The 27,208-nt window shown below is 39.8% G+C and overlaps 1 protein-coding gene across 5 annotated transcripts in view; it reads left to right on the forward strand.

Moving 5' to 3' along the window:
- The window catches only part of RNF130 (ring finger protein 130), a 288,916-nt gene that overhangs the window by 88,536 nt on the left and 173,172 nt on the right, over positions 1 to 27,208 (forward strand). For all 5 annotated transcript variants that reach the window (XR_004956501.1, XR_004956502.1, XM_036241177.1 and 2 more), the window contains exon 3: positions 21,191 to 21,441. Coding sequence is in view for 3 of the 5 variants with exons in the window: in XM_036241177.1 (XP_036097070.1) it covers positions 21,191 to 21,441 (251 nt within the window). In the remaining 2 variants the exon portion in view is untranslated. The remainder of the gene's footprint in view (positions 1 to 21,190; positions 21,442 to 27,208) is intronic.

Here is a 27,208-nt window from a genome sequence, read left to right on the forward strand (position 1 = left end):
AGTTCAAGAAGCTCAGAAAGCCCCAAGTAAAAAGAACTCAAATAGGCCCACACCAAGACATGTAATAATTAAAATGCCCACAACTAAAAACAGAGAGAATCCTAGGCAGCAAGGCAGCAAGAGACAAGCAAAAGGTTACCTACAAGGAATCCTCATTAGGCTATCAGTTGACTTCTCAACAGTAACACTACAGGCCATAAAGGAATGGCATGAAGTAATCAAGGTCATGAAAAACAAGGATCTGAGTCCAAGACTATTCTACCCAGCAAGGCTATCATAATAGAAAGTCAAAGAGCTTCCCAGACGAAAAAAAAAGGCTAAGGGAATACATTAGCACCAAACCAGTACTGCAAGAAATGTTCAAAGGACTGCTGTAATTAGTAGAATAGGAAGAAAATATAACCACACTAAACAAAAATGGCAATAAATAAGTACATATCAATAATCACATTAAATATGAATGGTTTGAATGCTCCGATAAAAAGACACAGAGTAGCTAATGGGATAAGAAATCATTATTCACATATATGTTGTTTACAACAGACCCACCTCACAACAAAAGAATCACATAGGTTAAAAGTGAAGGGATGGACAAAATTCTTCCAAGCAAACGGAAAGGAAAAAAAAGCTGGGGTAACAAGACTCATATCTGATAAAGTAGATTTCAAAATGAAGGCCATAACTAGAGTAAAAGAAGGCCACTACATAATATTGAAAGGATCTATCCAATAGGAAGCTATAACCTTGGTAAACATATATGCACCCAATATAGGAGCACCAACACATATTAAAAATCTTCTAGAGGACTTCAAAGGATAAATTGACAGCAATACAATCATAGCGGGGGACTTCATCACCCCGCTGACATCACTGGATAGATCTTCTAGACAAAAAATTAACAAGGAAACACAGACTCTAAATGAAGCACTAGATCAAATAGATTTAATAGATATCTACAGAGAATTACACCACAAAACTACAGAATTCACGTTCTTCTCAAGTGCTCATGGGACACTCTCAAAGATAGACCACATGTTAGGGCACAAACGAAGTCTCTACAAGTTCAAGAAGACTGAAACAATATCAGGCATCTTCTCAGATCACAGTGGCATGAAACTAGAAGTCATTTGCAACAAAAATATGCAAAGACATTTGAATACATGGATGCTAAATAGCATTTATTGAACAATGAATGGATTATTGAGGAGATCAATGAAGAAATTAAAAACTTCCTGGAAACCAATGAAAATGAACACACAACAACACAAAATCTATAGGATGCAGCAAAAGAGGTTCTAAGAAGGAAGTTCTTAGCACTACAGACCTACCTGAAGAAACAAACAAACAAAATTTAATATACTGTCTCACCTCACAACTTAAAGAACTAGAAAGCAAACAAACAAACAAACAAACAAAACCCAGAGCAAGTAGAAGGAAGGAAATAGTAAAAATCAGAGCAGAAATAAAGGACATGGAGACCAAAAAAACAATTCAAAGGATCAATGAAATAAAGAATTGGTTCTTTGAAAAGATAAACAAGATTGATGGACCCTTAGCTATACTCACCAAGAAACAAAGAAAGAGAACCCAAATACACAAAATCAGAATTGAAAGAGGAGAAATAACAACTGACACTACAGAAATACAACGATCGTTAACAAATACTATGGACAATTATATGGTAACAAATTGGACAATCTTAGTGAAATAGACAAATTTTTAGAAACCCATAGTCTCCCAAAACTGAACTGGGAGGAGATAGAAAACTTGAACAAACCAATAACAACTAAGGAAATTGAAGAGAGGTAATCAAGACTCTCCCAGCAAACAAAAGCCCAGGTCTGGATGGCAGCACAGGGGAGTTTTACTGAACATTCAAAGAAGAACTAACACCCATTCTCCTCAAACTATTTCAAAAAATTCAAGGAGGAAGACTTCCAAACTTGTTTTATGAGGCCAGCATAATTCTAATTACAAAACCAGAAAAAGACACTACAAGGAAAGAAAACTACAGGCCAATAACCCTGATGAACTTAGATGTCAAGATCCTTAACAAAATACTAGCAAATCGGATCCAGCAATACATCAAAAATATTATTCACCATGACCATGTGGGATTCATCCCAGGGATGTAAGGCTGGTACACTACTTGCAAATCAATAAATGTGATACACCACATAAACAAAATGAAGGATAAAGAACACATGATTATATCACTGGATGCTGAAAAAGCATTAGACAAAATTCAGCACCCATTTCTGATAAAAACACTCAGCAATGTGAGAATAGAGGGATCATGTCTTGACATAATAAAGGCCATATATGAAAGACCTACAGCCAACATTATACTCAATGGGCAAGAACTGAAAGCATTTCTCTGAAGAACAGGAACAAGACAGGGATGTCCACTTTTGCCACTCTTATTTAACATAGTACTGGAAGTCTTAGCCACAGCAATCAGACATGAAGAAAAAATAAAAAGGATCCAAATTGGAAAGGTGGAGGTGAAACTGTCATTTGCAGATGATATGTATTATACATAGAAAACCCTAAACCCCTGGTCGGTTTGGCTCAGCAGTTGGAGTGTTAGCCTGCAGATCAGAGAGTACCGGTTTCGGTTCCCACTAGAGGTATGTACCAAAAAAAAAAAAAAGAAAAGAAAAGAAACCCCTAAAGACTCCATCAAAAATCTACTAGACTTGATAAAGGAATTTTGTAAAGTAGCAGGATACAAAATTAACGTCAAGAAATTGACAACCTTCTTATACAACAATGATGAACTCACAGAAAGAGAAACTATAGCCCTGGCCGGTTTGGCTCAGCGGTTAGAGCGTCGGACTGCGGTCCGGAGAGACCCGGGTTCGGTTCCCGCTAAGGGCATGTACCTTGGTTGCAGTTTGTCCCCAGCCCTGGTTGGGTCGTGTGGGTGGCAACCACTCGATGTGTCGCTTTCACGTCGATGTTTCTCTCTCTCTCTCTCCCTCTCACTCTATCTGAACAAAATATCGAAAAATGTCCTCAGATGAGGATAAAAAAAAAAAGAAAGAGAAACTATAGAAACAATCCCATTTACCATCGTGGCCAAAAAATTAAGATACCTAGGAATAAACTTAACCAAAGATGTAAAGGACCTATTTGTAGAAAATTACAGGACATTGAAGAAAGAAACAGAGGAAGATATAAGAAATTGGAAGCCGCCCTGGCCGGTTGGCTCAGCGGTTAAAGCATCTGCCTGCGGTCCAGAGAGACCTGGTTCCGGTTCCCGCTAAGGGCATGTACTTTGGTTGCAGGTTGTCCCCGGCCCTGGTTGCGGCATGTGGGTAGCAGTCAGTCGATGTGTCCCGTTCACATCGATGTTTCTCTTTCTCTCTTGCTCTCTCTCCCTCCCACTCTGTCTGAATAAAAAATGGAAAAATAACCTTGGTGAGGATAAAAAACAAAAAGAAAAAGAAAGTGGAAGCCCATACCTTGTTCATAGCTTGGAAGAATTAACATTAAATGTCCTTATTACCCAAAGCAATCTATACATTCAATGCAATCCCCATTGCAATACCAATGACATACTTCACAGAACTAGAACAAATTCTTCAAAAGTTCCCACGGAATCAAAAAAGACCCCGAATAGCCACAGCAATCATGAAAAAGAAGGACAAAGTAGGTGGAATCACAGTACCGGTTATCATGTTATAGTACAAAGCCACTGTAATCAAAACAGCCTGGTAGTGGCACAAGAACAGGCATATAGACCAGTGGAACAGAACAGAGAACCCAAAACTGGACCCAAGGCACTATGCTCAATTAATATTTGACAAAGGTGGTGGGAGCATACAATGGAGTGAAGACAGCCTCTTTAATAAATGGTGTTGGGAAAATGGGACAGCTACATGCATAAAATGAAACTAGACCATCAGCTTACACCATACAAAAGAATAAACTCAAAATGGATAAAATACTTAAGTACGACCCATGAATCCATAAAAATTTTAGAATAAAGTGTAGGCAACAAAATTTTGGACATCATACGCAGCAGAATTTTCACTGATACATCACCTAAGGTAACAGAAACAAAGGAAAAAATGAACACATGGGACTACATCACACTTAAAAGCTTTTGCACAGCAAAAGAAACAACCATCAAAATGGAAAGAGAACCCACTGTATGGGAGAGCATAATTGCCAATGATACATCAGATAAGGGGTTAATTTTCAAAATTAGAGTACTCATATAAGTCAATAAAAGGAAGACACAGAACCCAATCAAAACAATGGGCAGAGGAACTCAATAGACACCTCTCCACACAGGACATGCAAATGTCCAAGAGATATATGAATAAAAATGCTCAACATCACTAATCATCAGAGAGATCCAAATTAAAGCACCAATGAGTTTCCACCTCACACCTGCCAGAATGGGTGCCGTCAACAAATCATCAAACAACAAGTGTTGGCGAAGGTGTGGAGAAAAGGGGATTCTTGTACACTGCTGGTGGCAGCCACTATGGAAAACACTATGGTGTTACCTCAAAAAGTTAAATATTGAATTGTCATTTGACCCAGTGATCCCACTTCTAGGAATATTTCCTAAGAAGCCTGAAACACCAATCAGAAAGAATATATGTACCCCCATATTCATAGCCTCACTATTTACAATAGTTAAGATCTGGAAACAGCCCAGGTGTCCATCAGTAGATGAATGGATAAAAAAGTAGTGGTACATATACACAATGGAGTACTATGTAGCTGTAAGAAAAAGGATCTCCTGTCCTTTGAGACGATATGGAGGGACCTGGAGAGTATTATCCTAAGCGAAACAAGCCAAGCAAAAAAGACAAATACCTCATGATCTCACTTATTTGTGGAATATAATGAATATGACAGCCTGAGAAACAGGGTAGATCCAGAGTCGTGGAAGTAGAGTGTAGACTGACAACCCTCAGATGATGGGGGGAGATAAACTTATATGCATGTACACATAACCGAGGGATATGGACAACAAAGTTGGGGACAGGGTGGGATGGGGAGGAGGGTGGGATGGGGAGGAGGGTGTCATTGCGGGAAAAAAGGGGTAAACATCTGTAACAAAGATAAATTAATATAGAAAAAGAAAATTGGCAAAAACTTCAATGGACTCTCAGATTAGACAGCAGTCATGTATCAGTGTTAGTTTCTTGAATTTTTTTTTTTTTTTTTTTTTTTTTTTTTGGTGTTTATACTCTGTTTACAAGTGATTTTTGTTTGTAGAGCACACAATGGATATTTGGCATCATGTCAGTAACTTACTCTTCAATGGTTTTAGGAAAACTTTTTTGTAAGTGTTAGTCTTTAACAATATTTAGTTGTGTAGAAGAGCAATTGTCATTGGTCCTGGCATGTACTGCTTGAAGTTTGGGTATTTCTTATATTTAGTAGCATCTTACAACTTATTGAGAGGATTTTTTTCTTCATTATACAGTAATGATGTGCCTTATAGTTGATGGTATTTTACACCATAAATAAATGAAGTACAATTTATGAATTCAGTGGTGCTTCTCCAGAGAAGAGAACCAAGAGCCATGAATGGGCAGTTAGGAATCAAGATTTTGGTTAAAAGGAAGCCCTTGCTCCTACTCAAAATCATCTGTGTACAGAACCAGCTGCCCCAAAATAGTAATTTATAGGGGGTTCCTGTATTATGTTGACGATGACCCCTGAAAGACTTTACTAAAAGATACTGTGACTGCTGCCTGATGATTTATCTTCCTCTGCAACCCTACTGCCACCCACCCCCACATTTCAGTCACTTGTGAAGGAAGAAAGTGGCTTTCTTTTCCATGCAGGTCTTTGCTCCTGCCATCTTTTCCTTTTTGTGATGTGGAAAAACAAAAGGGATTCCATGAAGAGTGCAACTGTCAGTAAACAGTATAAGAAGAAAAGGAACTGACGTTTGAGTGCTAGGCATTGAGCCTTTGCTCTACATTTGTGAGACTGGAGAAATTCCTCAATTCCCATATGTCAGCCTCGTGACAGGAGATTCAGGTTCAACCTTTAGCACAGTTACAAGTTAGTCAGTGTTGTTAGTCTTTGTGGGCACTGACTAGATATTGTGGTGCTGGTGGTTTTTTGGTTTTTTGGTTTTTTTATTTCGTACACCTGCTTTCAAAGTAATATGCTTTCACAGTGACAGAACTTCACCTTTCATTCTTGTTTTCCACATCTGTGTTCCTGTTTATTGCAGTCATTCACTTCCCGGCCTGTCACTTCACGTCCATCAGAGGCCTTGACTCCTAACCCTCTCACATAAAGTCCTGCCATCATCTGGTCAACTTCAGAATCCTTGTGGAAAGTGAAAACTGTAACCTAAAATTCGTTCCTTGGGTCCTTCAACCATTCTACCTCGCCAGAAGCCTGGTCCCATAGCTACTTCCCTGGGCCTCATTGTCTCCTGGAATTGTATGTAGCTTTTGAGTCTCGACTTCAGTGTCTTGTCACCTGACTGACGCTTCTTCCTTTTTCTTCCCCTCCTCCTGTCACTTGGTTTTGTTGAAATTTTCAGTTTCTTGAACCCTCTCTTCATTTTTCTCCTCCGGACTTCACTCCTCCATTCTACTTAGACTACATCAGTCACTTAGACCAGCAGTTTCATTTGGTCATCAAGGAATGTGCCTACTATCACCTGACTGACTATTACCTTTAGGCTCATTTGGCTCTCAAATGCCTTGAATGCTTGGGTAAGGAGTTCATCTTTTTTTTTTATCCTCACCCGAGGACATTTTTCCATTTATTGTTCAGGTAGAGTGGGAGGGAGAGAGAGGAACAGAGAGAGAGATAGAGAAACATCGACGTGAAAGGATCACATCGAGTGGCTGCCACCCGCATGACCGACCAAGGCCGGGGACAAACTGCAACCGAGGTACATGCCCTTAGCGGGAACCGAACCCGGGTCTCTCTGGACCACAGGCCGACGCTCTAACCGCTGAGCCAAACCGGCCAGGGCAGGAGTTAATCTTTATTTAGCTGACAGAAGGGTACATCAAAGGCTTTGAACAGAGGAGTAGCATGACAAATGCATGTTTTAGAAAAACCACTGATAAATCTCAGCAGGAAATCTATAATTGATATAACCTGTCATCTACCTGTATCAGAATTATTGCTGTACTCATTTCATGAAAGAATGTTTTATTTTTTCTCTTGAGTTCTTTAAGGGGTTAGTGAAGAGAAGAATGAGGAGTACTAGGTTTGAAGAAGTACAAATATGGTAGATAAGATTTAAGAAAGACTTGAGGTAAGTCAGTGAGAGTGAAGAGACGGCTTCAGATCGTGAGTGAGCAGACTCATTGAGATACAAGCAACAGGACACCTTCACTGAGATAGTGTTACAGAAAATTCCTGAATGCTGCATAACTGTTTCCTCAGCAGCAGCCATTCTAGAATTTTAAAGCAATTTTAATCTCTTTCTCTTAAAGTATAGTGTTCTGCTTTACATATAAATAGGTCATTGAATTCTATAGGAATAACTCTGATGCCATTGACAGTGACCTACCAGTTACAAAAGTATCCTTGCACATACTTTAATGTGGGAATGCAGCATCCCCCACTCCCACCCCCCACCTCGAACTCTTTCTTTTATGGGATATTTTCTAGAATTATCTAAGAGCTTTAAAATTTCTTAAAACTTTAGCAGTTGATTTTAACTGAACAAACAAGTTTATCTGTTAAAGCATAAAACCTCTGCAAAGTGACATTTTGCACAGGGATTTTTTTTTTTCCTCTTAAAAAACAGGTAAGCTTATAGGAAAAGCACCTCTCCACTTATGGTCTGATGCCTTAGACAACTCATGTGCCTCTCATTTTGGGTCTGCCTTTTTGAAGTGAAAGAGTCAGCTGCCCAGCTGAACTGGGTTTGCCCTGAGATTCAGTCCCAGGACCGAGGCAGTGTGGAGAGGGGTAGATTGCTGATTTTTCCCAGCTGGGGGGACTCCCTGAGCTAGGCATGAATTATCATGGAAGCCAGGAGGATTGTGTTGTCAGCAGGTACATGGGTGCTTCCCAAAATGTGGGGAGAAATTAAAGGAGGGAATAGGAGTTTCAGAACTCTGTGGTAGGGGCTTTTTGGTTTCCTCAGTAAGCTATACATTTACTGAGCATCTGCATGAATTCTGCAGGTGATGTCTCATTTTTTGGAAGAAGAAACAAGTTCAGACAGGTTAACTATTATGCTGGAATTTGAATGTAGACATTCTGACTCTAGCACCCAAATGATGTTAATTCTGAGGTTCCTTTTGTTGGCTCATGAAAGTTTATTTTGTAGTCTGGATTATAGCAGCATTACCATGTTTTCCCACTTACCTTTTTTTTTCCCCCATTAAAAAATAGAATTGGCCCAGCTGGTGTGGCTCAGTGGATTGAGCATTGCCCTATGGACTGAGAAGTCCTAGTTCAATTCCTGGTCAGAGCACATGCCCAGGTTGCGGGCTCGATCCCCGGTGGGGGGCGTGCAGAAGGGGTGTGCAAGAGGCAGCTGATTGATGGTTCTCTCTCACATCAATATTTCTGTCTCTTTCTCCCTCTCCCTTCCTCTTTGTCTAAAAATCAATAAAAGTATATTTTTTTAAAAATAGAATTGCAAGGAGTTGGGGAGGGCTCATTTTTACAGAAAAATTGCCCACCTAGCAATTATATTTTTTTAACAGGAAGAAAGATAGGTACAAAAATATGTTAGTGCCTCTGATTAAGGAACCTCCACTTTCCACAGTGTAGAAGAAATTTTATTGTTAGAAAATCACTATTTTGCAAACTCTTGTAACTGATTCAGGCAGGCATCAGTGGGTGCTGAGTGCATTGAATGAAAACTTATTAGAGAACTGGATATTCTGAAAGTATCACCCCATAGATTGCTTAGTAATTAAAAAGAGAAAACTATCTGTTTACAGTGAAGAACCCTGACAGGTAGCAGAGTAGCCAACTAATAAAATTTGCCATCACCAGTAAAGGCAAAATTCTCTGTGTACGCCCAAAGGACAGAACGATATCTGTGTAGCATTTCTGGTAGAAATGCTTACTTCTTATACCTTATCATGAAAATACAATCAGATCCAGATAGGGGGACATTTTCTACACATGGCCTGAGCACTTCAAAAAGGTCAATGTTGTGAGCTGAGGACCTGTTTTAGATCCAAAGAGACTGACAAGACAACTGAGCAAAGTGCCCACAGACCTGATGCATCCTGGGTGCTGAACTAAATTCTGAAAGTCATTATTAGAACTAGGCAGAGATATTTTAATGTGGACTGTATATTACAGAGCACTGTTGTATCAGAGTTTATTTTCTAGTTCCTTCTGTTGTAACCCAGGAGATCGACCACACTCAGACTCCATTTTTCAGTTTTGGGGGATGTTTTATTACCTGCGCAGGGACTGCAGCCAACCTACACAGAGGAGAACTGCAGCCCCGAGCTCAGGGGGAGGGTTGCTTATATAGGGCAGGGGTCATTCAAGAGTTTAGCAGAGCAAGCAAGCTGCTTGTACAGAAGCGGAGGCAGTTAGCGATAAGCAGGAGGGAACGGAGGTGGGAGGGAGCTGAGGCGAAAGGGAACTGGGTAAACTGGGTCAGCATACATCTATCCTGCTATTCATTCCATTATCCAAGTTTTAATAACTAACAAATTCGAGACGGATATCAGCGGTCAGTCAGGTGCAATACACACATGTTGAACAGTTACAGTTTTATGGGGTAAAGGGAGCTTCAGTTTCTCCCTAGCAGTTTCTTCACAGAGCATGCAGGACACTCTGGCCTTGGGGCCGTTTCTGTCCTCCCTTTTCTTGAAGGATGTTGCTTTTCAAATTCCCAGTGAAGGTCAAACTCTAGTTAATTTTTATGGGGCTAAAGCCCTCTATAACATTCCCCATTGTTCATATTGCTGTCTCTGAGGTTGTTAATTAGGGCAGCTTAAAGACAAGTTGGATTCTAAGGACAGTGAACTACAACATTCCCCCCTTTTCTTGATAGTGGATCAAACCATTGATCCACAATTGTCATGGGGAGACAATCTCTAGTTGGATTGTGTTAAGACCCTAAGTTTTATTGATTATATTCTCTCTCTGATGAAGGCTAGGAGTCTATTAATTAGGATGAGTTTACAAGTTATTCCGATTAATAATAACAGTAGGACCCTGCTATAGCTGAAATCAGGGATGTTAGCTATGGTGACTAAATAAGTTTTCATATTAATTATGGGAGACCTGTTCTCCTTCTCTTAGTTTCTTTGTCTTAGAATTTGGATGCTCTGTCTGATTATACCTGAATGGTTGGCATAGAAATAGCAGGTTTCACCTAAGGCTGCATATAGACCCTCTTCTGGTTGACATTTCTTAAGATTTTTTTAAATGTTTTATTTCTAAGTACCCAGTTCTACTGGGGTCTAGATCTATAAAGATTCCCCTGTACAGTTATAATCAGAAAAATTAAAGTCCCGATAAACGTAAGAGTCTCATTTTAAGGGATCTGGAGAGGTCTGCACCGTTCATTCTGCTTTTTCTGCCTTCAACCAGGAATGATGCAGCTAGACCGGGATGCCGTTGACCTTGATAGCCGTTGGTGAAGGCAGGATGACAGTGTATGGTCCCTTCCAGGCCAGAGTTAGTCCTTGGATGGTGAATTTCTTTATTTGCGTCGAGTCCCTGGCTGGAAAGGGTGCACAGAGTCTGAGGTAGGCACAGGCAGGGCATCACAGATGTGTTTATGGATGGCCTTCTGGGCAGACTGCAGGGCCTGTAAGAATTGTAAGAGGGCGAGGGGAGCAGAGTGGTCCAGTTTTCACTGGTTTCTAAAGTAAATTTGGTTAAGGTTTCCTTTAAGGTCCTGTTCATGCGCTCTACCTACCTGGAACTCTGTGGGCAGTAAGCACAATGGAGCTTCTAATTTATATTTAATCCCTTAGAGATATCCTGTGATATCTTTGCTATCAAGGCGGGGTCATTGTCTGATCTAAGGGTCAGGAGTAGCCTAAACCTGTTACTCCCTTTATTGCATCCTAGACTATTATAATATTAGTAGGGGCAAGTTCTCCCCTCTCAGTGTCTTATCTTCTTCCCTTCCTGAGTAATCCTCTATTGTCCTGTCTTCCTGTAATATGTATGCCCCTCTCTTTCTTCTTCCTATCTTTTTATTTTCTCTGCATAATCCTTCTTCAACTTACATAGACTCTCTGTGACTTTTCTAGTCCCTCCCCTGACATGAACCTGAGAGGTTGCTCAATCTATCTGCTGTCTGCATATCCCCTAGCCTTTTTCTTTTCCTCCCCATTTAGACCTATATATTCCTGCTTCCTTCTATCTTTTCCTTTTCCCTGTGACCTTATTGGAGTTTAGTAAGCTTGGTGTAACCTAAGAGGGTAGGCTGGTGCACCTGGTTGACTAAAGTCCGACCTAGAGCCTCTGGGACCAACAATCTCCCAGCAGGCAGTGTCTATTATTCGTTGATTTTCTTTATGACTTGTTTCTGCTCAGTTAAGTCATTTTCTGACCCAGTGTAAGTAGAAGTCAGAGGTGAACTTGGGTTTGGTGTGGTAACTGATATCTGGAGAGGTCCCCACTAGTTTTAGGGCCACATGTTGATCTTCCTTATTTGCAGCATGGTTTCCCCTTGTCTCATCAGAGAGCCTGGATTAGGGCTATGAGTTCAGCCCATCGGGCTGAAGTTCCCTTACTTAATGACATGGTCCAGAGTTACTACTGTTGCCCCGGCATACCTGATATCTTCCTGGACATAGTTGCTCCCGTCCATGAGCAATACCTCATCTGATGATGGCAGTGGGTCATCCCTGAGGTCTGGGCAGCCATCTGCAGTGTCGATTGCCTCCAGGCCGTCCTGCAGAGGTTACTCCGGGTCATCATCTGGAGGCAGGCTGGCAGGATTGAAGGCCAACGTCTTGGGGAACTTGATGCGGGGGCTGGCCTGGAGTGGCAGTGGCCAGCAATTAAATGATCTCTGGAGGAGATCACGTCCGAGTAGGGGGTATGGGCACTCCGGCAGGAACAGAAACAAATGAGTTACAGTATTTTTCCCAAGGTCTGTAGTCCTCTTTGAAGTCCAGGGGTAGGTTAGGGCCCCATTGGCTCGGTCAAGACTGAGTCTGCTGCACCAGTGTCTATTAGGAAACTAACTAGTTTAATAATCCCCTATTATTTAGTATTATTCTGGGTTTCAGAGGGCTCAGTTGGAAGGAGCCCTGGCCCTGTTATTTTCCTAAATTAAGGATGGCTTTTTATTTTGTCTGACTTTATCTTTGTCTTTTCTATTCCTAACTGGGACCTATGCCTGTGGTCCTGACCCTTCCTTATATTTCCCTTCCTAGGGTGACCCTATTCTATGGGCCCTGTTTCTCTTAAGGCTGCTATTACTACCTTTGCTAATTCAGCCAATTGGGCCAATAGGTCTAACAGGGGAACACTGTGAAAAGTGTCTAAGGAAGCCCTTCCCCCAACAGTATTTGGGTCCTACCGTGGGCAGAGGAATGGGAACATTTCCTCTAACCCCAGGTTTACAAAAGGACACAGGAAAGGGGAGCAATGTTTTAACATTGTTTACACGGGGCAGAGTGTTTTTGTTTTTTGTTTTTTTAACTCTCTAAGAGAATTTTGTATCCATGCCTGGGATCCCTAAAGTTCAGAGAAGCCTGTTGGAAACTAGTTGCTGTCAAAGCCGCTGTGGACGAGCAGCCCGGGCTGGCATTTCAATGGTTAAACAGTTTGCCTATGAGAATATTATTAAGCCTTGCAGAGAGGCATTGAGACCTCATCATAAAGAAGCTAGTACATCTGAACACACCTATATCCATTCAGACATTGGGTCCCCCTATACACAGGGGACACAGCAACTGAGGCTCTGAGCGAAGCCTGCCCTGCCGACAAGGTAGGAGAAAGCGGCAAAGAATTATCATCCCTTTTTTTATTCTTTTATGTCAATTTTTATTTTCCATCATTCATAAATCTTAAATCTTTATTATTTTTATAATTTTCTTTTCATAAAGCCCTTCTCAGGTGGAGACCCAAGTTCATTAGAGATATCATTTTATTCATGCTATAGTAATCATAGCTCAGATTTTTTTCTATTTATATGTGAGTACATTATCGTACCATGAAAGAAAAAACTTTTTTTTTAGTTAAACTAAAAAGAGCCTGATCTTTAGGCCTCTGGGGCTTAATTATGTTCTTTCTTTAAATAATTCAAGCATGACTTTACAAAATATATTATAAGCCCCTTTAAAGTGAGGACTGTTCACATAACCCACAGCGTTAGCAGAGACCCACATATAAGAGGCATCTGTGCATCTGCTAAGTGAACAAATAATCACTCTTAGTAGTGTGTATGCTCTTGCATTTGGAGTGTGTTGTCCTCTTATCTATACTCCAGTGAGGAAACAGACTGTGTTAAGCCATCTGCACTGATTTGATTTCCTTTTATAAGGAGAGAACATAAATCTTTGAGGAATTCCAGGTCTTATTGGAATGACTCAAAACTAATTCCAGGTCAAGAAAAAGTTTTTTATAATTCGAATCCTGGAAAGGTTGTCAGACATATTTGACCAAAAGATTATATAATATTATATATATATAATTAAATAGTATTCAATTATTTATTTAAAGTGACAATGACAAATGTTAAACATAAACATAGGTCAGTGAAACTTCAGTTCTTATGATTTAAAAAATGGCTCTTTAAGGAATCAAGTACTTGATTAACATAACATAAAACCATTTCAATAACATATATATAACTTTTGCTTTCCAGGCAAATATTGGGAAAAAAATGTTTTCCCCTTTTAACAGGCTGAAAAAGAACCAAATAAATTTTATATTAATTTATTTTATTTATAATTTCTTTCTAAGATTTCTCTTAACAAATTTTTTAACTTTCATAAACCTTTTTATCTAGTTAGAAATAACCAGTTCCAGAACAATTTTAAAAATATATATATTTCTATATCTTATATTTTCCTTTATTAAAACTATATAATTTCTTTTTAACCTAATCTGAACTTTTAACTTTTAGAAACGTTGAATATTTTTTCTTTTTTTGACAAGTACAAGTAATTAACATTCCTCTGATTAGCAAATATATTCATATTTTCAATAGACATTTTTTAATCAATAGATCATTAACAGATCTAAATTCATCTTATAGCTTTTCTGTAATAAGAACCCAAAGTAGGCAAACTCAGTTTAATTGACATTTTTGTATACCTCAAGGGGGTCCTGAAGGATGGGATAGAATTTCCTCGGGGGCTGGGAGGAGTTAACTGTCCTTCAGGACAGGCAGAGGCATTGTTAACAAAACTTTTTTCCTTTCATTTGAACCTCCGGACACTGACATTTCTAATCTAAATATTAATGTATACCTTTGATCAGGGTGGGGAACCCCGTACATAACGGACCTTACAGCAAACAAAAGACTCAAGTCAAAAGACCCTTCAGATGGCTAATTAACTCGGAATGTTGGCCACTCCAACTCACAGAGGGTCCGGAGGACCCCAGGATCGGCTGGTGTTCTGCAGCCTTGGGATCTCCTGGAAAAGTCAGAAAAGTTAGCAAGAATGCATTCAAGGGGGGTACAGGGCGTTGACGGTCCTTGTCTCATCCTACCGAAAGCAAGACGGTTAGAGCAGCAGAGAACACGGAACACAAATAGACAGACAACCATGGTCAAAACACAAAATACTAATTTCAGAACAGACGCACCCGAAAATGCCAGATGGGTTTGAACAGACGCACCCGAAAGTGCCAGATGCACCCGACAGTGCCAGATGGAAACCCACCGGGTTTCCTGCACCCGAAAGTGCCAGATGCACCCGAAAGTGCCAGATGCACCCGAAAGTGCCAGATGGAAACCCACCGGGTTTCCTACACTCGAAAATGCCAGATGCACCCGAAAGTGCCAGATGGAAACCCACCGGGTCTCCTGCACCCGAAAGTGCCAGACTAAAACAGATTGGTACCAATTTCAGAACAGATGGAAACCCACCGGGTTTCCCAGGTCAGGAGTCGGCGTCCCGACCCTGAGGGGGATGTGCGGTTGAGCGGCGTCCCGCCCGCAACAATCCCAGAACGCTCCGGAGTTACCGAACAGAAAACAGATGGAAGGGGAAATCCCTTACCCAGATCCTCGAGGCTGAAGTCTTAGTCCGAATTAGCCGAATCGAAAACCAGAACACCTGTAGGTGCGGAGGGCCAGGAGGCAGCCCTCCGCATAGTCTGAGGAGGTCGACCCCACGGAAAAGGGGGACCTCGCGGCTGATCTCGCTGGGGCCTCCAAATGTTGTAACCTAGGAGATCAACCACACTCAGACTCCATTTTTCAGTTTTTGGGGATGTTTTATTACCTGCGCAGGGACTGCAGCCAACCTACACAGAGGAGAACTGCAGCCCCGAGCTCAGGGGGAGGGTTGCTTATATAGGGCAGGGGTCATTCAAGAGTTTAGCAGAGCAAGCAAGCTGCTTGTACAGAAGCGGAGGCAGTTAGCGATAAGCAGGAGGGAACGGAGGTGGGAGGGAGCTGAGGCGAAAGGGAACTGGGTAAACTGGGTCAGCATACATCTATCCTGCTATTCATTCCATTATCCAAGTTTTAATAACTAACAAATTCGAGACGGATATCAGCGGTCAGTCAGGTGCAATACACACATGTTGAACAGTTACAGTTTTATGGGGTAAAGGGAGCTTCAGTTTCTCCCTATCAGTTTCTTTACAGATAATGCAGGACACTCTGGCCTTGGGGCCGTTTCTGTCCTCCCTTTTCTTGAAGGATGTTGCTTTTCAAATTCCCAGTGAAGGTCAAACTCTAGTTAATTTTTATGGGGCTAAAGCCCTCTATAACATTCCCCATTGTTCATATTGCTGTCTCTGAGGTTGTTAATTAGGGCAGCTTAAAGACAAGTTGGATTCTAAGGACAGTGAGCTACAACACTTCTTAGCAGATAAGCGGAAGTATTTAAGGAGAAAATGTCATGATGTTTGCTTACTCTCAATTGGTTCAACAAAAATAAATACATATAGAAAAGGTAAAATGTTGCTATGAGAAATGTTTTCTTCTAGGATTTTTATGGTTTTGAGTCCAACATTTAAGTCCTTAATCCACTTTGAGTTTATTCTTGTGTACCGTGAAGAAGGTGATCTAGTTGCATTTTTTGAATGCATCTGTCCAATTTTCCCAACACCATTTATTGAATAGACTATCCGTTGTATGTTGTTGCCCCCCTTTGTCCTATAAAGGCATAGATTTATTTCTGGGCTCTTTGTTCTGTTCCATAGATCTATATGTCTGTTTTTATGCTAGTGCCATGCTGTTTTGATTACTATTACCTTATAGTATAGTTTGATATCAGGTAGCGTGATTCCTCCAACTTTGCTCTTCTTTCTCAAGATTGCTGTTGCTGTTTGGGGTCTTCTTTGATGCCATATTTGTTTTTGAAACATTTGTTCTAGTTCTGTGAAATATACGATTAGTATCTTGATAGGAATTGCATTGAATCTATAGATTGCTTTGGGTAGTATGGACATTTTAGTTATGTTAATTCTTCCTATCTGCAAACGCGATATGTATATGTATATCTTCCTCAGTTTCTTTCTTCAGTGTCCTATAATTTTCCAAATACAGGTCTTTTACCATCCTTGGTTAAGTTTATTCCTAGATATTTTATTCTTTTTGAGGCAATTGTGGATGGGATTTTTTTTGTTTTGTTTTTTTTAGTTTCCCTTTCTGATAGTTCATTATTGATGTATAAAAATGCAACTGATTTCTGGATATTTATTTTGTATCTTGCTACATCTTTGTAAATCTTTTTTTTATTTTTATTTCTTTTTCTTTATTGATTTTTAGAGAGAAAGAGAGAGATAGAAACATTAATGAGAGAGAACATTGATTGGCCCAGTCTCCAGTCCTTCTCTCCTCCCCAGAGGATGGGGCATGGGGTGAAAGTTCCAAGCTTTTCACTTTGGCTTGGTTTTACTGGTCATCAGCCCCCTAGCTGTCCAGGAGCCCACCAGGAGAGGCCTTATTAGGACAAAAGACTCTGCTATCACCCAGGAAATTCTAAGGGATTTAGGAGCTCTCTGTCAGGAACCAACATCAAAGACAAAAGACAAAGGATGTTCTTAATGCTTTTCATTTAGGAAATTTCAAGGGTTTTAGGAGCCCTATTCCCAGGAACAAGAGGCAGAGATAAATGTTTATATGTTTTTATTTTGCAGTAGGTAATTTTCCACTCTCTTTGATAGGTGAACATTAAGAAGCCTTGATCATAGTATGTGCTCAATAAATATTGTTGAGTGGATGGTTGAAATAATTAAACACTTCTTTTCCCACACAGCTTTCCAATTAAAATAAGGTGGTGCTCATTTAGTATGCTTTGAGTAAATGATATTACATAGATTGGTTTCTCTGGCTACCTGTGCAGCTTTCCCTGTTCCTTTTCCAGCTGAGTCGTCAAGAGGGAGCTTCAGAATTGATTTCTAAAACCCTGTGTGTACCTGGTGTGATTATAAAGCAATGAGACTGATTGTCATGTGTTGTGTGTGGGATCCGTCTCAGTTACTTTATAGCCATACCTGGTATCTTATACCACAGACCATTGCCTGTTGAATAACTTTTTTTTTTTTGTATCCTTTTTTGATTTTTTTTTAGGGAGAGAGAGAGAGAGAGAGAGAAACATTGATGTGAGAAACCTCAATCAGCTGCCTCCTGCATGCCGCCCACTGGGGATTGGGCCCACAACCTGGGCGTGTGCCCTGACTAGGAATTTAACCAGGGACCTTTCAGTCCATAGGATGATGCTCAATCATCTGAGCCACACCAGCCAGGCTGAACAACATTTTGAAAGTATGAACCTAAGATTTCTAAATGGAAGTTTAAAATGGTTTAGCATAATATGATTTACTCTAACTTACTGATCAGAAATTTTATTTCCGAAAGATAATTAAGATGTTAACTTTGTTACCTGCTTTAAATTTGCAGTTTTCATTTTGTCTTGGGATTTTTAATCAGTATTCTGATAAATTGCTGTTCTGATACAGTGGCTAGCACAAGTTTGAATAAGGTAATGTAAAGGTATGTGTTCCATTGGGTTAAATTTTTCATAAAACAACTTTTAATCATTTAAATTAATTCAGTTGCATGTGGTCTTTGACTATACATGATACAAGTCCTTGTGAAACCAGACAACCAATGGGTCTGGGCTGCCTGTCACTACTTGAACCAATTAAGCAGAGAAAAGGTCGAATTGTGTATGAGCGTTTATTCCAACATCGATGGCAGTATGGGAGATAAGTGAGTCATCCCATAAAATCTGTTATAAAACCCCTCCATAGCATGTCAATTATATTGGGTAGTTATGTGGGGAAGGGCAGATAGGCAAAAGGGAAAAAATGGGTAAAGTGGTTACAGGTGATTACAATCACAGAGAAGGAATGTGGGCTAGGGATTGCAAAAGGTAGTCACCAGTATGTGCTTCTGGGGTTTCTTTGCTCCGCTAAACCAGTTTGTTAATCTTTCCATGATGTCAAGCAGTTCCCCCTTGTTCTCAGATAAGGAGAATGGACAGCATTCCCAGGTAAACTCTCAGGGTGTACAGCTCCTAGCCAGGTCAGAATGGGTTTTCTTTAATCAAACAAAGCGATCACTATTAACAGAGCAAGGATGATTAACATTTTTTATAACTATGATTAGTACCCCACTATAATTAATTCTCTATTCTATTATTTTCTCCTACCCCTTTCACTTTTGGTTAAATATGATAAATTAAACATATAAACCAAATACTTAGTAGTGTTATTCATTGAGGAAGCCTTGGGAAGGGCAGGTTTTGGAGGATTGTTTATTTTGTTTTGGTGGTCTACATTTATATGCATAAACCTTATTCATATTTGAATAAGAGGTTATAATTTTCTCTTTCCCAAAATAAAATATTTATTTTCTTTTCTCCAATGCCCAGAGTCTTTGGGGCTCTTTGAATTAGGCATGTTGCCCACGCAGCTTCAGCTTAGGTTTTGTTTTGTTTTGTTATCCTCACCAGAGGACATTTTTGCATTTATCTTCAGATAGAGCAGGAAGGAAAGAGGGAGGAAGAGAAAGAAACATTGATGTGAGAGAGGCACATCGAGTGGTCGCCACCCACATGACCCCAACCAGGCCCGGGGACAAACTGCAACCGAGTCACTTGCCCTCATCGGGAACCAAACCCTGGACTCTCTGGTCTGTGGGCCAACACTCTAACTGCTGAGCCAGGGCACAGCTTCAGCTTATGAAAGGACGATTAATGACAGCGAGAATGGTGGGAAAATGTTTCCCTTTTTCCTTAAAAGAAAGTAAGAAGAAAAGTGGAGAATCGGACTGTAATTCATACTGTACATAGGAGAGAGGGTCACTTACCTTTACTACAGTAAATTATGTAAGTGAAAGAACTAGGTGACTAGAAGTGCAATTTAAGAACATCTTTATAATTAAATTCAATAGTCAGTGGCTATGGCAGAACCTTTGGACAGCTGTTAGGAACCTGAAACATTCTGATGCCAAACTCGTCCAGAGTATTGAAGGGGTTGGATTTATCTCAGGAAGAGTTTGATTTCTAGCAGGGTTCTGGGATAAACTAGAAAGCTTCCTCCAATCAGGTCTAGACATAGGACCAAAGTAAATTTCAACTGTTCTTTTTTTGATTAATCCTCACCCAAAGATATTTTTGCCATTGATTTTTTTTGTGGGGGGAGAGTGTGAGAGAGAGAAAGAAACATCGATGTGAGAGAGACACATTGATTGGTTGCCTCCGCATGACCCTAACTGGGACTGGGGATCGAACCTATGACCCTTCAGTGTGCGGGCTCTCTAACCACTGAGCCACACCGGCCAGGCCTCAACTATTCTTAATAAAAGATACCACCATTTGTCATATTGCTGTTGTTAACTCATCAAATTTATGTCCTAACACTCAGTGCTATTATACAACTGCTCTTTCTATTTCTTGTACTAGTTCTACACACAACAGGTAGTCCATAAATGTTTTATAGGAATCGCCCTGGCCAGTTTGACTCAGTGGTTATAGCGTTGGCCTATGGTCCAGAGAGACCCGAGTTCGGTTCCCGCTAAGGGCGTGTGCCTCGGTTGCAGTTTGTCCCCGGCTCTGGTTGGGTTGTGCGGGTGACAGCCACTCGATGTGTCCCTTTCACGTCGATGTTTCTCTCTCTCTCTTCCTCTCTCTCCCTCCCACTCTATCTGAACAAAAAATGGAAAAATGTCCTCATGTGAGGATAAAAAAAAAAAGAAGAATGATTAGTGCAAACAGTACAAATTTTTGTACTGTAAATAACATTTTTCTTCTTTTCTTAAGGAGTTGGGACTTTCTAAAGAGTATTTTAAGATGGAGAACATGCCCAGCCGGTGTGGCTCAGTGGACTGAGAGGTCCCAGTTTGATTCCCAGTCAGGGCACATGCCCAGGTTGTGGGCTGTATCTCTCACATCAGTGTTTCTATCTCTCTCTCCTTTCCTCTCTCTAAAAAATCAATAAAACCATATTTCTTCTTTTTAGCCTCACCCGAGGATATTTTTCTATTTTTTGTTCAGGTAGAGTGGGAGGGGAAGAGAGAGAGAGAGAGAAACATTGACATGAACGGGACACATTGAGTGGCTGCCACCCACACGACCAACCAGGGCCGGGGAAAAACTGCAACCGAGGTACGCATCCTTAGCGGGAACCGAACTCGGGTCTCTCTGGACCTCAGGCCAACACTCGGGTAACTGCTGAGCCAAACTGGCCAGGGCAATAAAACCATATTTAAAAAAAAATAATAAGATGGAAAACATTTTAAAGGAACCTGCCATGATTTTATTGCATGTTTATTATTGTATAGTACAGTGTTTTTTACTTTCTGTTGTCACATTTGACTGATTAATAATTTTTAAAAATACAGTTGTAACACAGGTTAATGTGGCTCTTAACACTACAGTCATTTTGGGCTTTAAGTCTTAGTGTTAAGTACTACAAAACAAATTTCTATTCCCTCTTAGTGCCAGCATACCCAACTACAACTTTATTTCATGTAAAAGGTTGAATCTGAAAACTCATGACATTAACAGAAATTGTAGTGTAGTTTTTCAAAGTATTTTGATATATTTGATGTTCCTGTAAATTTTAAATGTCACTTGAGTATATTTATTTTACATTACAGGCACTGGAGATATTATTGCTGTCATGATTACAGAACTGAGGGGTAAGGATATTTTGAGTTATCTGGAGAAAAACATCTCTGTACAAATGACAATAGCTGTTGGAACTCGAATGCCACCAAAGAACTTCAGCCGAGGCTCTCTAGTCTTCGTGTCAATATCCTTTATTGTTTTGATGATTATTTCTTCAGCGTGGCTCATATTCTACTTCATTCAGAAGATCAGATATACAAATGCACGCGACAGAAACCAGGTAAGCTGCCAGTACTCTAATAATTGATGCTTACCAACCATAGAGTTCATAGACATATGTTGGGATCATGAGTAATACAAATATATTTTCTTTTTTAAAAAGCTGTAACCTTCAGTCATTTTAATGTTGAAAACATATCTACACAAGTACTTGAATTATATTTTAAATGCCTACATGGGAAAATTACTAAATTATAGTAATCACTTGGAGTATTTTAGGTTGATGGTTAGCTTAATATCATAATATCATCTAGCTAATTCTAGTAACTTGAAGAAATACAGAAAATTGCATTTTTAAACTGGTTGTCAGTGGGAGGTGACTGGAGAATGGAAGAGGGAAACCTTTCACTACACACCCTTTTGTGACATGAAAATTTTGAACTATGTATTGTCTATTCAGAAAAAAATAAATCAATTAAAAATAATTTATCCTGTCTAAGCTTAGTCATTGGGTGATGGTGAGAGGGGGAAGGACTAATAGAAGAGCTGTATCACAATAGCCATCCTAGAAATTCCGTTGACCCAGCATAGCTTGAGTGCCTGGTGGACTTAGATGGGTGAATATAAAGACACAGGAAAGACAGGATGCTGCTTACAGATGGGATTCAGTAAGTGTGTTTCTTGATTTGTTTGATGTGCTATAAACAAAATATCCATATTGGGAGCTGAGTTCGAGGTGTTAGATCCCTGTCACAGTCCTAGACTTTTCTCGAAGAAAACTAAGAAGTGAATTAACTGGAGAGAGGTTCGAAGCCAATTTTTATATAATGTCATCCTCTTCTTAGTCTGTACAAATCCTTGGATGGGAAAGAAGAGTGATTTTCATCCTTCCTCATTCTAGTGAAAGCAGCACAGACTTAGGTATGGAACAGATATGAGAATCTGAGATCACATCCTGACCTTACCACCAACTTGCCATGATTCTTCCTGTGACCATTTATTTTTTATTTTTTTTTTTTTTTATCCTCACCCGAGGACATTTTTCCATTTTTTGTACAGACAGAGTGGGAGGGAGAGAGAGGAAGAGAGAGAGAGGGAAACATCAATGTGAAAGGGACACATTGAGTGGCTGCCACCCGCACAACCAACCAGGGCCGGGACAAACTGCAACCGAGGTACATGCCCTTAGCAGGAACTGAACCCGGGTCTCTCCGGACCGCAGGCGGACGCTCTAACCGCTGAGCAAAACCTGCCAGGGCTGTGACCATTTATTTAGCTTGTTTCTTCATCTGAAAATTGGTATAAAATATCTGGAAACTATACTTCATTGAACATTTATGTACCAGGCTCTGCATAGTATCTTATACTCCATTAAAGTATATACCTTTTTTTAATGATTTGAGAGTAAGTTTGAGATACGATGCTCCTTTACCCTTAAATATTTCATTATGTGTTTTCTAATACAGTACCATTATCTGATCTATAGATCTTTTCTAGGTTTTGTGAAATTGTCCTAATAAAGTCCTTTATAGCAAAGAGAACCCTGTATTATTTGATCAGATTATATGTTGCATGCACTTGTCATGTCTCTTCTTCTGTTTCATGACATTGACACTTTTGAAAAGTTACAGGACAGTTGTTTTTTCTTTGAGTTTGTCTAATGGCCACTGTTCCTTTGTGATTAAATCCAGGTTACTTCATTTTTTTCAGCAATACTAGTCTAACATTTGTTGAACTTTTTTTTTTTTTTTTTTGAGAGAGAGAGAGAGAGAAACATTGATCAGTTGCCTCCCATATGTGCCCTGACTAGGTGTCGAACCCATGACCCTTCAGTGCATGGGATGATGCTTCAACCAACTTTTTTATTTTGAGATAATTGTATTCATATGCATTTATAAGAAATGAGACAGATCTCATATACCCTTCACCCACTTCCCCCCAATGATAAAATCTTACATAACTAATAAATACCACAAACAGGATATTGGCATTGTTACAATCCACTGATCTTATTCAGATTTCTCCAGTTTAACTTGTATGGGTATGTTTACGTCTATGCAATATCAGGTGACTACTACCACAGTCAAAATACAGAACAGTTTATCACAAGGACCCCTTGCACTATTCTTTTATAGCCACAGTTACCTCCCTCTTACCTCCTACCTATCCCCTGATTACTACTAATCTGTCCCACACTCTATAGGTTTGTCATTTCAAGAATGCTATATAAATGGAATCTTAACTTCAAGAGTTTGGACTTTTTCACCTAACATAATTCTCTTGAGATCCTTCCAAGTTGTTGTGTGTATCAATAGTTTATTTCTATTTACTGCTCATTAGTATTCCATGGCTTGTATATACTGCAGTTTGATTAACCAAATTGTTTTCAGTTTTGGGCTATTATAAATAAAGTGATGAACATTCATGTGCAGGTTTTTGCGTGGATATGAGTTTTCATTTCTTTGGGATTAATGTTCAGTGGTGAAATTTGGGGGTTATTAAGGAAATCCCATATTTGATTTAGTAAAAAGCTACTATACTCTTTTCCCAAGTAGCTGCACTCTTTTACATTCCCACGAGATACATTTTCCTGATCCATTTCCTTTACATTCTTGACAGCATTTGATATTGTCACTATTTTTTATTTTAGCCTTTCTGATAGATGTAGTGACATCTCATTTGTGGTTCTACTTCACATTTCTCTAATGGCTACTGATGGTGAATATCTTTTCATATGTTTATCAGTATATACTTGTCAGTGCAGTGTCCATTTATGTCTTTTGCCCGTTTTCTGTTGGTGTTGTTTGTTTTTACTGTTGAGTTTTGAGAGTTCTTTATGCATTCCAGATACAACTCCTTTGTTAGAACTGTGGTTTGCACATATTTTCTCCGAGCTTGTATCTTGTTTTTTCAATCTTTTAACAGGGTCTTTATAAGAGCAAAATTTTAAAATTTTGTTGAGGTTCAATTTTTTTTCCCCCTTTATTAGTCTTGGTTTTGCACTCAAGTCTAAAGATTTTTTTTTTTCCCAAAAAGTTTTATAGTTAGAATTTTCATAGTTTTACATGTTGCCGTTAAGTCCATAGTCCATTTTGAACTAATTTTTATATACAGTATGAAGTTTAGGTTCAAATTATTTATTTATTTTGTTTATGTGTGTCCAATATTGCACCTTTGTCAAAAGTCAGTTGGGCAAAACAATCCCATTTTCCATTGCAACAAAAAAAAATAAGGTATCTAGGAATAAACTTAACCAAGGAGGTAAAAGACCTGTTCTCAGAAAACGACAGGACATTGAAAAAAGAAATAGAGGAAGATATTAAAAAGTAGAAGCATATACCATGTGCATGGATTGGAAGAATCAACATCATTAAAATGTCTATAATACCCAAAGCAATCTATAGAGACATGGGATGAGTGATTTTTATTTGTGTGGAATTACATCCCTGGGTTTCCAAAGTCCCATTTTTCCTAATCCAGTCCTGGAAGAAGTATAACTGGGGGGTTCAGTAGAGCTAAATGCAAAGCCAGTGTCCAGAGTTTCCACTCCATGTTGCAGCTGGGTCCTGTTCAGCATCAAGCTAGTTGCAGTCCATTAGTTTATTGTGTGTGGGGTCCACATGGTGATGGGCCAAGTATGCAAATGCAGGGGAGCAAAGAGAGCATACCTGCTGCAACAAGAGTCCCAAGAGCACAAGAGGGCCAGGAGCCAAGAGAATGAACTCTTTCATTCTCTTGAATGAACTTACCAGCTTTCAATCTGGACAAGTTACTTAATCTTTCTTGTGTCTCAGTTACTCATACAAAATGGGAATAATGTAGTTCCTTTCTCATAAAATGATTGTGAGGATTATATGAATCACTACACGTGAGGGGCTTAGAACAGTACCTAGCACATGTACTGAACAAATCTCAGTTACTATAAATGTCATCTTTGTTATTCATATTAGGAAGCATTCATGGTAGATTTAAAACATTTGCTCATGGACCATACCTTGAAAAACAGTGGCTTAATGGCATGGTAGTCAGGTGAAGGTAAGGGACCTTAATAAAAAATGATCTTCACAAAAGGGATTTGGCTTCACCTTAGATATTTGCGAGTCAGCAGGATGCTAATAGTATTACAGCCAAGCAGGGGTGGGGGGAAGCAGTAACTTTTAGTCAGATTCAGTCGAGAGACCAAAATCATAGCGGAGGTATACCTGTCAAAGTGTTGGGAAATGTTGAAGGAGGGATTTAAAACTCAGGGGATGATCCAGAATAAGGTAGTAACACAGAAACTGAGTGCAAAGAAAAATATTACAGTGAAGATGTCTAACATTAATGTCAAAAACAGAGAAAAGATGTTCAGAAGTGGGAAGTGTGATATATCCAGGTATTTTTGGGTAAGCTCTAATGTAGATACCCTACCTATGTCTGTATCAGCTTGCTGAAGACTGAACACCTCCTCCCCCCACCACCTGTTCTCCTCTTTCTGATACTCCCTAATCTAATATAATGCCATTCCCACACAGCTCATTGCCTAGTTAGAAAGTTAGGACAGCCATCCATGACTCCCCTCTATTTTCATTCTCCCACATCAATCAGTCACTAGGTTCTGTCAGTTTTACCTCCTAAATCTTTCTTGACTTTGTCCAATCCTCTCCCCACTACCACTTGCCTAATTCAGGCCCTCCTCATCTCACTGAAGTGTACTATACCCTACCTGGTCTTGTTGCCTCCACTCTTTCCTGTGTTACATTCTCCTCAGGAAGCCAGGTAAGAATTCTCCAAAATTCAGATCTCATTGTGGAACTCTTAAGTTTAAAATTCTTCAGTAGAATTCTGATCTGAACAAGAAGGAAGCAGTAGATGTTTTTCAATCTTTTTAAGTCTCTTTTTTAAAATACGCAGGAACACCAGCATTGTAGCTCCAAGGAAGGAAGCCAGGGAAAGAAAAGGGTTAATTTTGGTGGTCCTAAGACTTAAAACCCAGAAATTAAGAGAAGAGTTAATTTTGAGGGAAAACCTGTACAAATAGATCTAAGAACAACTTTTGAAAAAAACTTGGCACCAGCCTTGGCTGGTTTGGCTCAGCGGTTAGAGCATCAGCCCAACAACCAGAGAGACCCAGGTTCAATTCCCTCTAAGGGCACATACCTCGGTTGCAGTTTGTCCCCCACCCCGGTTGGGGTCGTGTGGGTGGCAACCAGTCGATATGTCTCTCTCACATTGATGTTTCTCTCTCTTTTCCCCCCTCTCTTCCTCCTGCTCTGTCTGAAGATAGATGCAAAAATGTCCTCGAGTGAGGATAAAAAATAAAAATTTTTTTTTAAATGATGGCATCACAGACTTAATTTGTGAACAAGTGAGGAAAAGTCCTCAGAAACCCAGTAAGGAGTGTCAGAGGCACAGAAGGTGGTGGGGCAGCCTCAGCTGTTGAGGCTGTCAGTAAAATGTGAGCATACGTGTGCACACATTCGGCCTGAAAGCCAGCATCTTAATGGGTAAATATGTACACATTTCATATTAAGTCAGGACAAAACAGCTGCCTCTGTGCTGCTCTGCTCTCTGATATGCTGCAGGTGTTGGCCCAAACAGTTAGAGAAAGCAGTAAGATGCATAAGACTTAGAAAAGTATCTCTATTTTCAGTTGATCTGAATATCTACCTGAACATCTCAAAAGACTCAGTTGGATAACTGCTACAAACAAGGAAAAGATTTAGTAAAAGAACAAGATATAAAATTAACATTAAGAAATAATCAGAAGATGTGCTCGGCCGGTGTGGCTCAGTGGATTGAGCATTGTCCCATGGACTGAAAGGTCCTGATTCAATTCCCAGTCAGGG

This window comes from Molossus molossus, unplaced genomic scaffold (genome assembly GCF_014108415.1).
Source record: "Molossus molossus isolate mMolMol1 unplaced genomic scaffold, mMolMol1.p scaffold_m16_p_4, whole genome shotgun sequence".
NCBI classification, from domain to species: domain Eukaryota; kingdom Metazoa; phylum Chordata; class Mammalia; order Chiroptera; family Molossidae; genus Molossus; species Molossus molossus.